At 36.3% G+C, this 14,058-nt stretch overlaps 2 protein-coding genes and 1 long non-coding RNA gene across 4 annotated transcripts; 1 reads left to right on the top strand and 2 right to left on the bottom strand.

The window, feature by feature from the left end:
* Nucleotides 1-525: 525 nt before the first annotated feature.
* tmem203 (transmembrane protein 203) lies at nucleotides 526-2,662 on the bottom strand. 2 transcript variants are annotated; one of them, XM_057327928.1, is made up of 2 exons: nucleotides 2,564-2,662; nucleotides 526-1,466 (listed from the first exon to the last, which is right to left on the bottom strand). In XM_057327928.1, the coding sequence occupies exon 2, from the start codon at nucleotides 1,265-1,267 to the stop codon at nucleotides 845-847; it is 423 nt and encodes a 140-aa protein (XP_057183911.1). In that variant the 5' UTR covers nucleotides 1,268-1,466; nucleotides 2,564-2,662; the 3' UTR covers nucleotides 526-844. The 2 variants fall into 2 exon arrangements, with proteins under 2 accessions (XP_057183911.1, XP_057183904.1); XM_057327921.1 differs by lacking the exon at nucleotides 2,564-2,662 and adding an exon at nucleotides 1,779-1,953.
* alad (aminolevulinate dehydratase) lies at nucleotides 2,210-12,278 on the top strand. The gene is made up of 12 exons (XM_057327903.1): nucleotides 2,210-2,405; nucleotides 3,189-3,311; nucleotides 3,441-3,491; nucleotides 4,558-4,654; nucleotides 4,751-4,886; nucleotides 5,291-5,374; nucleotides 5,472-5,560; nucleotides 5,643-5,698; nucleotides 5,861-5,948; nucleotides 7,568-7,654; nucleotides 11,524-11,653; nucleotides 11,838-12,278. Exons 2-12 carry the CDS (start codon nucleotides 3,193-3,195, stop codon nucleotides 11,894-11,896), a joined length of 996 nt encoding a protein of 331 aa, XP_057183886.1. The 5' UTR covers nucleotides 2,210-2,405; nucleotides 3,189-3,192; the 3' UTR covers nucleotides 11,897-12,278.
* A 141-nt stretch (nucleotides 12,279-12,419) lies between these two features.
* Nucleotides 12,420-13,985, bottom strand: LOC130550454 (uncharacterized). Its single transcript, XR_008962421.1, has 3 exons — nucleotides 13,853-13,985; nucleotides 12,637-12,717; nucleotides 12,420-12,535 (listed from the first exon to the last, which is right to left on the bottom strand). It is a non-coding gene; the product is annotated as an uncharacterized LOC130550454 (long non-coding RNA).
* Nucleotides 13,986-14,058: the final 73 nt, after the last annotated feature.

The raw sequence follows: 14,058 nt of genomic DNA on the forward strand, positions 1-14,058 counted from the left end.
AAAAGGGATAGCTCACCCAAAAACGAAACTTCTGTCATCTTTTACTCACCCTCAGGTTGTTCCAAACCTGTTTAAATTTCTTTGTTCTGCCGAAGACAAAGTTAGATTTTTGTAAGATTGTCAGTAACTAAACAGATCTCGTCCTCCAATTTACTGCCATAGTAGGGAAAATAAATACTTTGGGAGTTAAAGGGGGGATGAGATCTGTTTGATTACTGACATTCTTCCAAATATCTTCCTTTGTGTTTTGCAGAACAAATAAATTTGTACAGATTTGGAACAATCTGAGTGAGTAAATGATGACAGAATTGTCATGTTTGGTTGAACTATCCCTTTGAAGTCACACAGATTTAAACAAGTAAATTTCATTTATTGCACAAATTGGGCAGAGATGTTATTTAAGTGTTAGAGCAATGGTGCCACCAAGTGATAATTATACAAATAGCATTTTAAGGCGTTAAACCTTTTAATAGGCGTCTATTTACTAACAAGCCCCTTTTAGACACAGGCAGAAAGAAAACAAAATTGAGTGTTCGAATGTTGATGGTTTATTTACAATTGTACAAACAACAATAAAAGTAATAACACAGATAAAGTAACATAAACAGTATTCTGAGAAAATTCAGATCAAACCTTTTAAAGCACTTAAGACAATAACAATCAAAAATTGCACATTACTTTTAGCATTGTATATGATGCAATTACGCCATGTTCACATGCATGAGTCAATAATGAAACTAAATACATATAAAAACTGATGTTACAATGATTCACTCCCCCCTGGTTTGCAGGTGTCCATCCGATTTAAATACGTCCATTGGCATGTGGGCATACAGATTGTCCTTTAATTTACACGACAAGCACGAATCATGAGCAGTTGTAGGAGGATGAACAGCGGGGAGACGATAAGACCGAACCACAGGTCACGTGCCTGATCCTGTTCAGCCAGTTTCTGGCATAGCAGCACCTCGCACACCAGCTTGAGACTGAGAACGGTCAGGACCCATAGCAAGCGTAGCACTGCCAGACGCTTCTCTCCTTCCTGATAGAGGCGGATGGATACGATGGCCGTGAAGTAGGTGCTGAGGCCGTCAGCGGCAAACAAGGGTGAGAAGACCAACCACCAGCTCATGTCCAAAGTCTGCTTGTCCACATCCATGTGCAGTGCCACCAACACGCTGAAGACCAGCAGCGCACCCAGGTGGAGGAACAGCTCGAACGTGGCAAAGCCCAGCCATTGCACCAGCTCTCGCAGAGAAAACAGCATTGTTACGGAGACACTAACAAAACACTAGCTCTTGGAACTAGAGACTGATGGTGAAGACAAGCATTAAAGTTAATGGACATAAAAGTTTATGAAAAATCTTCCTTTGAAGACTGTTCCACTACTTTGGCAACATTATGCACGTTTCGAGATGGACCAGGTCCACCTTCTGACTTCTGGTGCATTTGAGAGTGGTCAAAACCTAAAAGAAAAACAGAAAATATCTTTGTCATGAATTTAAAAACAATACATAAATAGAATGGTCTTTGTGACTGACCACACCATCAAGATTTTAACCTAAACAGATGTAAGCTATTTAACTATTCTCACATTTATAGTTCTACATGCTATAGTTATACTAATATTAATTTAAAAGTACGAAGAAAACACCTTTAAATAGATTAACCTCCAACGTTTTGCGGAAACCAAATGGACAGTACAAACAAGCGAGCTGTCAGTTAGCATACGATGACGAGGATAAAATATACCATAAATTCGTGAAACAGCCTTTTACCTCACAGTTTTCGATTGCGGTGATGTTTGAAGGCAAACATATAACCATAAGCTACATTTTCAAATGGTCATTTATGAATGGATGCGTTGACATTTTCGGATGTGCAGCTGTGATGAACTGCAGCTAGCTGAGACGAGCTATTTACCTTCCAGCAGGAGACCCGATATATATCGCGAGAACTCCTCAATCACTTGTACGGAGGCCGAGAAGCCGAAGGACTAGCGAAATAACAATAATAAGATTGGGGATGGAATAACATTAACTTTAGATGGGCGGTGCTTAATGCGCAGATGTCCAGTCACCTGATAACGATCTTATGAGTTAAACTGTATGTCTATTTCAGACAGTATTGCATAACGTTGACATTTTAAAGCGTATAGTTTAAAGTACACAAACATTTCTGATAGTACGCTGACATTTGTAATTTAGTACGCGGTTATTTGAGCCACCATGCGCCCCCTAGAGGAATATTATATTCTTCTCATATTCACAGTTGTTTGCTAGCAACATTTCCACCCAATGAATGAAACCCACATGCTTCTATCTGAGTTTCAAGAATTATCACTCCACTTAGCTAGGTAACGTAATCTAAGTTACAGCTTCCGATACACAGTGACGAACCACAAAGTAAGTTTTCCCTCTTTTTTACTATTTCATATTGTCTATCTATCGTTTATTAAACGTTACTGTATGCGTACACAATTTTGAGGTCTGCATGACATTGTGATTAAGATTTGCATTGCGTATATTAAGTGTTATAGGACAACATGATTAGAGAAGCTTACCAGTCAAAAATATGACCACTCTCAGCTGGAAACATCTGTTCTGCGATTTAGATGGTAGACAAATGTATTATGTAAGAGCTTCCGTTTTACAACTTCTGTTGTGTAAGAGTTGTAATGAATTGTATGAATCAATAATGCAGTTCACGTTTGAACTAACGTTTAGGTAACCACGCAAGCAAAAATGTTAATAGTCTTTACAAAAAATATATATATTTACAGTTTCATAATTGAGTCATTAACTCATATAGCCTGATATTTATGAGATACTTATGTCACTTGAAGGAGTGGTACCATTGTTATTTTAGTTAGAGAGAATTTGCGATGCATTAGAAACTGACGTATATCAGTTTGTGATACCAATATCAAAATGTGCGTGTTTTAAACAATTAAATATAAGGGTCTTCTTGGCGAGGGGAATATTTCTGCATGCCTGAGTATATTGTATGCCTGGAATGCGTTAAAACCATTCTGCTGCTCATTCATTCAAGACTTATTTTGATAATCAGTGGAAAGAACTAATGCCAAATTCTCCAAATACCAAGATTTAGACTAGGGGAAAATAATTATTTTAATAATAATCTTTTGTTTCCAGTAAAATGCCTACTCTTATTTTAATGTCTTCTAGGACAATGACACAGCCAGCAGACTCTGTTCTACACAGCGGTTATTTCCATCCAACTCTCCGATACTGGCAGACCTGCGCTTCAGACCTCAGACCGGATAACCTCATATATCCAATTTTCATTACGTATGTCTTACGTAATACTTATGTCTTATTTAGCAGTTGTTTGATTACAACAGTAAATGAACGAGAGTGTGCTAAATGGTGTTTCACTGTATTTGGAGTTGTTCATCTTTCTTTTATTGTTTTCAACAGTGACAGCCCTGATGCAGTGGAACCAATTGCAAGTCTACCTGGTCAGGCAAGGTATGTGCTTTGCTTGAGTTTTAGAGTTCTGGTTTACTTTTTGCTTTGTGTCTATACAGTGTCTGAGAACTTCTGCAAAACGTAACCATGGTAACATGTACCACTAAATGCCCCTGGATAAGAAATATAGGCCTACTGCATCACTCATGATGTTTAATAGAATGTTTTTAATAGAAAACATTTCCAGAATAAAACATTTAAGGGCATGGAACTTAAAAAAGTCTGTTTTTTATTTTTTAAACAAAATGTCAAATCTCAAAGGAGACCTTCTGAATAAAAGAATGGTATTTGACACCTCAGGACAGGCCTAGTTGCTAAAATTAGGAATGTTTAAATAAAGTTTAAACCCCTGATTTGTGTAATTCCATATTTTCAAGCAGTAAACGTTTAATGCGAATAAAAAAGAGTGGATGTCTGAGATAAGGCAGGGTGGGGCTGGAAAGCCCACAAAGCAAAATGATAAGCAAAGTATCTGTTTTTTGTGTTACTGGGTGTTTTTGTGACAGGATCATTTTACAATTGTAGTAAAAATGAGGTATTTTGTTTTAACATTTGCATTAAGCAGACCTGGTTTAGTAATGTAACAAAGTATTTCTACCTGCGCAGTTGACTAGCTTTTTAACATAATTTATGTGAAATAACAAGTATCTCTGCAACATTGTTGTTACATTATATTATATGTTTAATTGGGCAATATGATCAAAAAGAAATCACAAAATGACTACTTTTACTTGGGATGATTATGATTTCATTTTGTATTTGAACTATTTCAACTATGGAGGTTTGCATTGTCATTGCATTGTGGGATACAAAACCAAACACAGTATGCATTGTTCTATACGGCACATTTTGGCTAATGTAGTAGTAGGTCGTGTTCCATGCACAGAGAAAATGTGTACACTGAGTATAAATACTACCAAAATGTCTGTATTATATGTAAAAGTTTCTGTACAGTAGAATGCTATTCCAAACAAACTGTCAAATATGTTATTATCGTATCAAATAAGTAAAAGATTCTCAGTGTATTGCCAATACGTCTCACGCAATGACATTCTTCTGATCTCAGATATGGTGTTAATAAGCTAGAACGTGTACTTCGTCCCCTTGTGGAAAAAGGCCTGAAGTGTGTGCTGATCTTCGGAGTTCCTGCTAAAGTTGAAAAGGTGGTTACTGTCAAACATGTGTCAAGATTTTAATTTGTTCATTTTGTGGACGTTTATTTAAATACTGACTTCTTGCATTCTCTTTTCTGTTCCCAGGACGAGAGAGGCTCTGGTGCAGACACAGATGACACTCCAGCAGTGCTGGCTGTGAAGAAACTGAGGAGCACGTTCCCTGATCTAGTGTTGGCCTGTGATGTGTGCCTTTGCCCCTATACTTCTCATGGCCACTGTGGTTAGTTTCACATCTGTATGTGGTGTTGCTGTTACTAATATTCGCTACAAAAATGAATCATGCTGATGTTAAGGATAGGTTTATTTATCTAAGCAACCAGGCGATGTTTTCACTTGTATTGAATAAGGGATTCAAGCCATATAGGGGTAGTTGACAAATATACCGTACATGTGGTGTGACATAGCAAAAATTGGAAAACAAACTGTTAATATATTATTTTGTATTATTTATATTTACAATACACAATAGCATAAGAGAGATTTATCTTACCTTGTTTGGGTTTTTCTAAATTTTTGCTGTCACACCCCATAGACACTTGGTAGTGGACACTTGACTTAAATCAAACTCCGCCTTTAAGAAAACAGCTATATGATGTTATTTCTTTCTGTTTGTAACACCTTAAGGAATTCTGCGTGAAGATGGAACACTGGATAATGCCCAAAGCTGTATGAGGTTGGCAGAAGTAGCGCTGGCCTATGCTCGAGCAGGTCTGTAAATGTATCTTTTTGTAGTCAACTATCCGTCCTTATTGAACTATTGTACAGTAGTTTATGCTTAACATACCTCATTACCTTTATCACCCAGGCTGCCACATCATTGCCCCTTCAGATATGATGGATGGGCGAATTGCATCCATTAAGCAAGCGCTCATATCCAATGATTTTGGAAACAAGGTAGACACAGTATAGAGTAAACAGATTGTTTTATGAGTTGAACAAAATACTCAAGACTGTGTCTGAATCTCTCCTTTATTAGGTGTCAGTGCTAAGCTACAGTGCTAAATTTGCCTCCTGCTACTATGGACCATTCAGGTAGTGTACGATTAGTTCTTTAGTTGTTACTATGTTTTTGTAAGATTCTTAAAAGAAAACCAGTTTTCATAACTTCAAATGAAAGTTTTCATAACTTCAGATGAATTTTTCATTTTTAGGGATGTATTTGTGTAGTAAAAATGTTTTCCTTTACTTTAAAAGGGATGCTGCCCAGTCTAAACCTGCGTTTGGAGACAGGCGATGCTATCAGCTGCCCCCCGGTGCCAGAGGATTAGCACTAAGGGCTTGTGTAAGATAATAAAAATATGTCTTAAAGTGCATTTATCATTAATACTCTGTTCTCACACATTAATTTGCAAGAATTCAAAATAACCCATGCAAAGTTTGATTCTACTGTAAAATCAAACTTCACTTGTGAACACTGTCACACAATTAAACTATTGGTCTGTTTGTCTCAATACCAGGCCGACAGCAACACTGGCTCAACCTAATGCATAAATTTCGGGTGGGGATGTCTGTTTGTTAAAGCAATGGCAAATGGGGGAGTTTTTAAAGTTACCTTTTAAAGAAATCATTTTGCAGTGCCATTTGGTGCCACTAGAGGCATGGTAATTAAACCCATACGTTTTTAGCTGGGCCCCCTTTTGTAGAGAAACATGTTTTCGAGCCCCACTGGGTCCTTACCACATACATACACCCACATAAAGACACTCTCATGTAACATCCTTTACCTGCAATTTATTGAATTATATTGGTTTGATTTCAATATATGATTTCATTTGTGATTGCTTTTTTTTTTAAGCAAAGCTCTTAACAGTGGGCCGTAGAAAGATAAGATACTAAATATTATTAAATATTATTAAAACATAATGTTACAAAATAATAATAAAGAGAGAACGGTCAGGACTTTATTTGAAACATTGTAATAACAGTACTGAAATTTGTGTGACATCTTACTGAAAAACCTAAATAAGGAACTGGTCACTTTAAGAGTCACCGATCCAACAAATGCCAGTAAACAGCGACATTGTCAGCTGGCAGTTGAATTTATAATGTTGGGAATCACAGCTGACAATACCTAAATAACCCCTAGTTTGGGAACCACTGCACTACAATATGTGTCTACACTGCAAAAAATGACTTTCATACTTAGTCTTCTTTTCTTGTTTTCCAGTAAAAATGTCCAAACATTCTTGAATCAAGAAGCATTTTCTTGATGAGCAAACTGATCTAAGAAAATAAGTCTTGTTTTTAGTCGAAAAATATGAAATTAAAACAAGCAAAAAATTCTGCCAATGGGGTAAGAAAAATAATCTTGAATTGAGTGACTAAGAAAAAGGTAAACCTTAATTCAAGATTATTTTTCTTACCCCATTGGCAGATTTTTTTGCTCGTTTTAAGCACAAATTCACTGAAATTTCATAATTTTTGACTAAAAACTAGACTTATTTTCTTAGGTCATTTTGCTCAAGAAAATGCATCTTGATTCAAGAATTTGTAGACATTTTTACTGGAAAAAAGACTAAGTAAGAAAGTCATTTTTTTGCAGTGTAACCTCTAAACTGTATTTTTATGTCAAATTTGTATAATTGAGAAATACCTGTATTAATCAAACTTGAATTTTATTTATTTATTGTCTATAAGGTTTAGCTCATATTGTTGACTGAGGTCTATAAAGGTGCTGCGTCCATTGTTGATGGTATAGTGCTTTGTAAAATCAAGGTGTGGTCAATGGCTTTCAAGTTTTTTCCTTTTGTTCAGCTGGGAGTTAGTGGCAAGTCATAATATTTAAAGTTCAGTGATGTTCCAGGGTCCCAAAGCAATTGTACCTAGTAACATTTCTGTGACTAAGAATATAGTATATAGTCAATTGAATAGAGTATTCAAATTGTTCTTTTATTCCTGTAGGACCGAGATGTGAAAGAAGGGGCTGATATGCTGATGGTGAAACCTGGATTACCTTACCTTGATATAGTGAGGGAGGTCAAAAATAAGGTAGGTAATAATTATAGTCACTGTCCAATTGCATTTCAAAATCCTAACGCTTTTAAAAGTAGTTAAAAAACTTAAAAAATAATAAAGTATTAAAAAGGCATTTCTCCTTTGGGTAATTATTTTGTAGGGGATTTGTATGGGATTCCTTTTGTGCCAATAAAAATGAACGCAAACTTTTAAAAAATGAACAAAATTATACAATGAGAAAGAAAAAAAACACTTTGATAATGAAAACAATAAACTCAATTGCAAGAATGTGACTTGATTTTCAAATAAACTGCTATTTTTCTTAACAATTTTCTAAGTTTCGTTTTTGCAAATAATAGTTTTGAATTCGCTGCTAGATTTTTCATTTGCGCTTTCCGAGTTTTCGTTTACGCTTCTCAATTTTTCGTTCGCCTTTCTGGCACAAATCTCACGTGTAGGCAGGATTTATGGCCGCTTTACGCTGATTGGCTAGTGAGTTTTTGATTGATAGCTCCCTGACAAGCACGTCGATACTGAAGACAGTACAGTGCAACGAATCTTAGAGAACGATCTGCATGCTGTTATCTTTATTGTTTGTACTTAAAACTACTTTCTTATTTAGTTAGTATATTAGTAATTGGTATTTGCAGTAGGTAAGTCATCCGTGGTGTGGATCCAAGCGTCCTCCCCATCCTCAGGTAAATGAATGTAATTCAGATAATAAAGAAAATCACTAAAGTTGTATTCCTGTACAGTAGCAATTCTGTCTTTACTAAGCGCGTTCATTGTGTGCTTTATATTTTTTGTCAGGTATTATTTTATGGCCTATTAAGATAATTTTCTTAAAAAGGAACAAACAACTTGCATTATAACATCCAATAAAGACACGTTACAGATTATTGGGTTGTGAGAAATTAACGTGCTAAATGAAAACATTGCTGCATAGTTACTGTACAGAGAAACTTTTAGCGATTTTATTATCTCGGTTACATAAATGTACCTGAGGGTGACTTGTGTCCAGCTGAGGAGGAGGATGACGATGTCGCTCTTGCATACAGTCTCCTTTTAAAGAATTAAGTCCATGTATAAGTTAAGTACTGTATCATTCTTTTTAAACTCATGGTGAATGTACAGTATTATACCCCTTTCTTTACATTCACAGACATTACACCTCATAAAACACTACCAATACATTCAAATGACATTTATGTTTTTTAAACGCTACAACAAAACAAATTCATAAGGTGACACAATTAGAGGCCTTCAGAATGTTTTATTAATTTAGTTTGCCTCTTGCAAACAACAATTTCATTATGTATTTACACACCTACATAAAACAGGTTAAAGAAAAGCAGAAGAGAGACTTCTTAAACTATAAACAAACATTTAAAGATAGAAACTATACATAAAATGCCACCACGATTATAATCTATAAATTAGAAATATGAACTGGAAGCATAACACTTCATTGTATATCTCCTCAAAACTCACTAGGCATCTCGTTTTCCTGATATCATTGTAATTATATATTATAGACTGCTGTCTTGACGGCCTCTAAACCCACGTAAAGTTGCATGTGAATATGGCTAGCTATCCTGTATTTGCTCGACGTTGGCTTGTTGTTACGGCGTCATAGAGCCTGGAAGCGTGTCCCACTTTTAAGTGCGTGAAAGTTGGCAACCCTGCTAATATACTTACAAAATAAGAAAATAATTTAAGTACAAACACTAAAACAATACAATACAGAAAACCGCAAACAGATTGCTCTCTAATCCGCTGCACTGTCTTCAGTATCGTCTTCCTGGTCAGGGAGCTGTCAATCCAAATCTCACTAACCAATGAGAGTAAAGTGGCCATAAGTCCCGCCCACACGTGAGATTTGTGCCAGAAATGCGAACGAAAAATTGAGAAGCGTAAACAAACTCGGAAAGCGCAAATGAAAAATCTAGCAGCGAATTCAAAACTATTATTTGCAAAAACGAAACTTAGAAAATTGTTAAGAAAAATAGCAGTTTATTTGAAAATCATGTCACATTCTTGCAACTGAGTTTATTGTTTTCATTATCAAAGTGTTTTTTTTCTTTCTCATTGTATATTTTTGTTGGTTTTTTAAAAGTTTGCGTTCATTTTTATTGGCACAAAAGGAATCCCATAGATTTACAGTAAAAGACCCGTAGACCAGTTATGATGAATGAAGACAAGGGGTCAGGAATGCAATCAATCTAAGAAAATTTACTGAAGAAAAATTGATTATAGTTTTGCAGAAGTCAGCTTCAGCACTCTCAAGGAGTTCCATAGACCGACCTGCCTTTTATTCAAAAAGCAGTAGTATTTACTTAGTCATTACTTAGGTAAATCAAACTCACATGATTGGTTATTAATATATAATTGTCAAGAACACTGGGGGAAAGAACCCAATCGCAGGCAGGCGGGGATGAAGGGGTTAACAGATAAGTTTGTAAAATAAAATAATAACAGAACACAAAACAAAAACCCACCATGGGGGCAAAACACAGGAACAAGAAAATCACACAAGTAACAGGGACGTAAACTGACTAAACACTAGACTCACATAAACTTAGACAAGGATTAAACTAAACTAACACTTACTACAAAGGACGAAACAGGAGATACAGCTGGACATGACACGAGTACATACACACGCAATGACCGACACAGGACAATGAAACATGAGGGTATTATATAGGGAAGACAGACAAAGGATAATGACACGGGGCAGGTGTGGGTAATTAAACACTCAGGGAAAGATAACGAGGAAACGAGATGGCGGGAACAGAGACAGACACTGGAGAGAACGTATATTATTGTCAAAAGGACAATAATATGTTTCTCTCCACACATAACCCAAGGCTTTGTCATGACTCTGCTACAGGACCAAGAAAAACATGACTAAATGAAGCAGAGCCATGACATATAATCACTTAAACAAGAACACAAAGCTCTCAAACACTTCTGGAGTGATGAGAAAGGACATATAGGGCCGGTTTCCCGGACAGGGTTTTAGCCTAGTCCCAGACTACTTTAAAAATGAGTGGCATCTTGATCAAAAACAACTTGCACTTGCATATCTTAAAATATATCAGTGCGATTGTTTTGTCTCAAGATGCACACTGTAATGTTTGTTTGTAAAGCATGTTTTTAAAAACGCCTTAAATATCCTAATTTAACTAAGGCCTAGTCCTGGTTTAGGATAATCCCTGTCCGGGAAACCGCCCCATATCAAAAAGCCACTAGGTCTCCGGTCTTTATGCCGTCTTGTGATTTTCCACTCGTAGAAAACACTTTTCCAAAACTACAAAAAAATGGCTTTTTGCTATTACAAACAGGTTTTTTCTGGAACGTCACAAAATCACTTATTTTAATAATTCCCACCCATGGTGCGTTCCGGTCTCAACAACCCCATGCCCTAATAATGCCTTTGAGGGCATTATCATTATGATTCGCTGTGAAAGCTATTTTGTGTTATACACGCCACTGACATTGTGTGGGTGTGAGACTTATTTTTCATTTATAACATTGCATCTGAAAGGACTAAGACAAATACAACATAAATCTCTTCTACGAAATGTTCTTCTACATTTTTATTATCGGATTCAGGCTTGAATTAATAAAGCAAACTGATGGGACTGTTAGTGTTTACTCTTGAGAAGCTGTTTGTAGCGGTTTGCAGGGACATTTCCGAAACAGGCACTAAGCAGGTGACCAAACACAACAGACTGGACTAGCTTGACCAATCAGAATAGATTTCAGAGTGTTTCAAAAGGGAGAATTTTTAAGAGAGAGAAGTTAAAGTAGTGTGTTTTAGGTAGAGGGAGAAAAGAGCTCGATGCTGCACTAATAGACATGTACTTAATACGTAACAATCCTTTTTCTCTCATCAGCATCCTACTCACCCGCTGGCAGTGTATAATGTATCAGGTGAGTTTGCCATGCTATGGCATGGAGCTCAAGCCGGAGCTTTTGACCTGCGAACCGCGGTTATGGAGTCTATGACTGCCTTCCGTCGAGCAGGTGAGAAGCTGAGTTTAAGTCAAGGTTCTCAAAAAGTATATTTTGCTTTGAATTTTTTTCTTTGAGAGCAAATGATTGCAGTGTTGTTATAGCATCTTGGTATCTTTCGCTTGCTTTCTCTTAATGCATCAAAAACAGTTGACATGCCTTTTCCATTTTTTTCACATTACACTTTTTCTTTCAGGAGCTGACATCATTATCACCTACTACACCCCACAACTGCTCACATGGTTAACTGAGTAACAGTCGATTAACCTGTGTGAATGAACTCGGATCAGAGCACATCGATGAGGCTGATTTTCAAATATCTTAGGACTTGAAGCAAAACTGACAACCAGATAATAACCTATGTTTTGTATTCATGTATCATGTTATAGAAATTCAGAAAGCTCTCAAATTATGTCAACGTTTAGTTATATTCATTTGTTTGGTTTCTGGTCATTAATTTAGTCATTTGTGTTATGTACACCACATATGTTATCATTTTCCTTTAACACTGCAGAAACACTGAAAAGGGACCCTGGGTTTATCGTTACCGCTGTTTAGCTCTATATGAATGTACTGGTAATTCCAATGACAGTGGATGCCTTGTTGTTATCTATAAACCAGAATAAAGCTAGATTCATCTTTGAACAGTATTTGTTTATTATAAGGGTAATATGAGAGCTTTTCTTTAAGATCTGAGCAGGTTATCAGAAATGTCTATCCCCTTATAGGGTTTACAGACAGTTCATCATTACTGTCAGCCATTATTTACGTCTCAGTATAGACTTTTTATCAGTGCCTGACTAATGGTTTAGGATGCAGTTTGAATGAGCACCATGCTGCCCAAGGAGGGATGAATTGAGGGTGATGCCCCAGAGACTGACCAAACTTGCTGCCCTGTAAGAAAACAAATGAAGAGGTCACTGAATTTTTAGATCACTTTGAATTGACTACTTGTTATTTAAAACTACTTTCTTGAAACTAAACGTAAAACTTACTATCGTCATGTCTTGCAATGTTTCAGACTCGTTTTGAAGTGGTAAAACATGACATGAGCCTTTCAGCCAGATAAGAAAACCCTAAAAACACAGATCATTCCAATACATGAATTCAAAATACAGATACACTTAGTTCACACACTTTGGTTATAATATATACCGTTGCAGATCTCTTACGATTTATTGGAGGTCTTTAAGTTGTTAGAATGAAAAACATTGAAGGATCTTGGAAACACAGCATAACAAAAACTACACGTAAATGAGTTCATGGGTCTTTCTTATCAAAATAAAATGCCCATATATAGAACATTAAATGGGCTAAAAAATACACAAATAAAACGGATGTCCTCTGACAGTCCATTAGCGGGATATAATTCAGTGCAATACAAATAGACGTCACCGTAATAAACTCAACTCAACTTTATTTATATAGCGCTTTTACAATTTTCATTGTTACAAAGCAGCTGCACATGAGACACATTGACTACAAGCAAAACAATCAAAGTTGTACCTGCAAAAACAAGAAAAGGTTGAAAACACAGAAGACAGACACACCCACACACAAAACACTCCACACACACAACACGCACACGCACCAACACACACAGACACAGAGACACACACACACACACACGGATGCGCACGCACACACACACAACACACACACACACACACACGTACGTACACAGACAAGTACGCACACACACATACGCTCAGTGAGAGCACACATTTAGGATAAAGGAGAGAGAAGCACAGGTCAAATATAACAGATAATAAATTCCTATATGCAATATTAATTAAGTAATAAAGATGACAATAACATCCAACAGGATTTTGAGTCAAATAGCCAAGCATGATTTTATTATAATTCTTATAAGATTGTTTTCACACAACGCTAAAAATCCAAAAAGGAATCCCGTACATGTTTCTTCGGGATTTTTACCGTTTTATTTTCTTCCCTCCTCCTGAGTTGTGCATGTAAAGTGATATGACTAGTGTCACCTTTCTTCCATATATGTTTTGTGTCGACCATTAGGTTAAATGTTTTAATAATCACTAATAAAATAGTTGATGTTTAGTTTACATATTCATGATATACACACGTTCATAATATCAATCAAACAATTTGAGCATTTAGGAGCAAATGTGTCTACTTTTTAAAATTAAACAGAGAAACGATTACACTATTACAGAGCTACAGTATCTCCAGTCTTACCTCTCATAATGAATCACAGTAACATGATATTTTTTACTTTTCCTTGTCTACCTCTGTCTTTGCCACATCACTCAAACAAGTGTTCTGTTGAGCCGCCTGCTGTAGTACTTCTGTGCTGCTAAAACAAAAAAAGTGTGATCGACTTCATGCGGCGCTGCGCAGATTGCTCGACGTATGACATCTAAGTACCGCGAGAGTGATTGATT

This window comes from Triplophysa rosa, linkage group LG2, assembly GCF_024868665.1.
Source record: "Triplophysa rosa linkage group LG2, Trosa_1v2, whole genome shotgun sequence".
NCBI lineage: Eukaryota > Metazoa > Chordata > Actinopteri > Cypriniformes > Nemacheilidae > Triplophysa > Triplophysa rosa.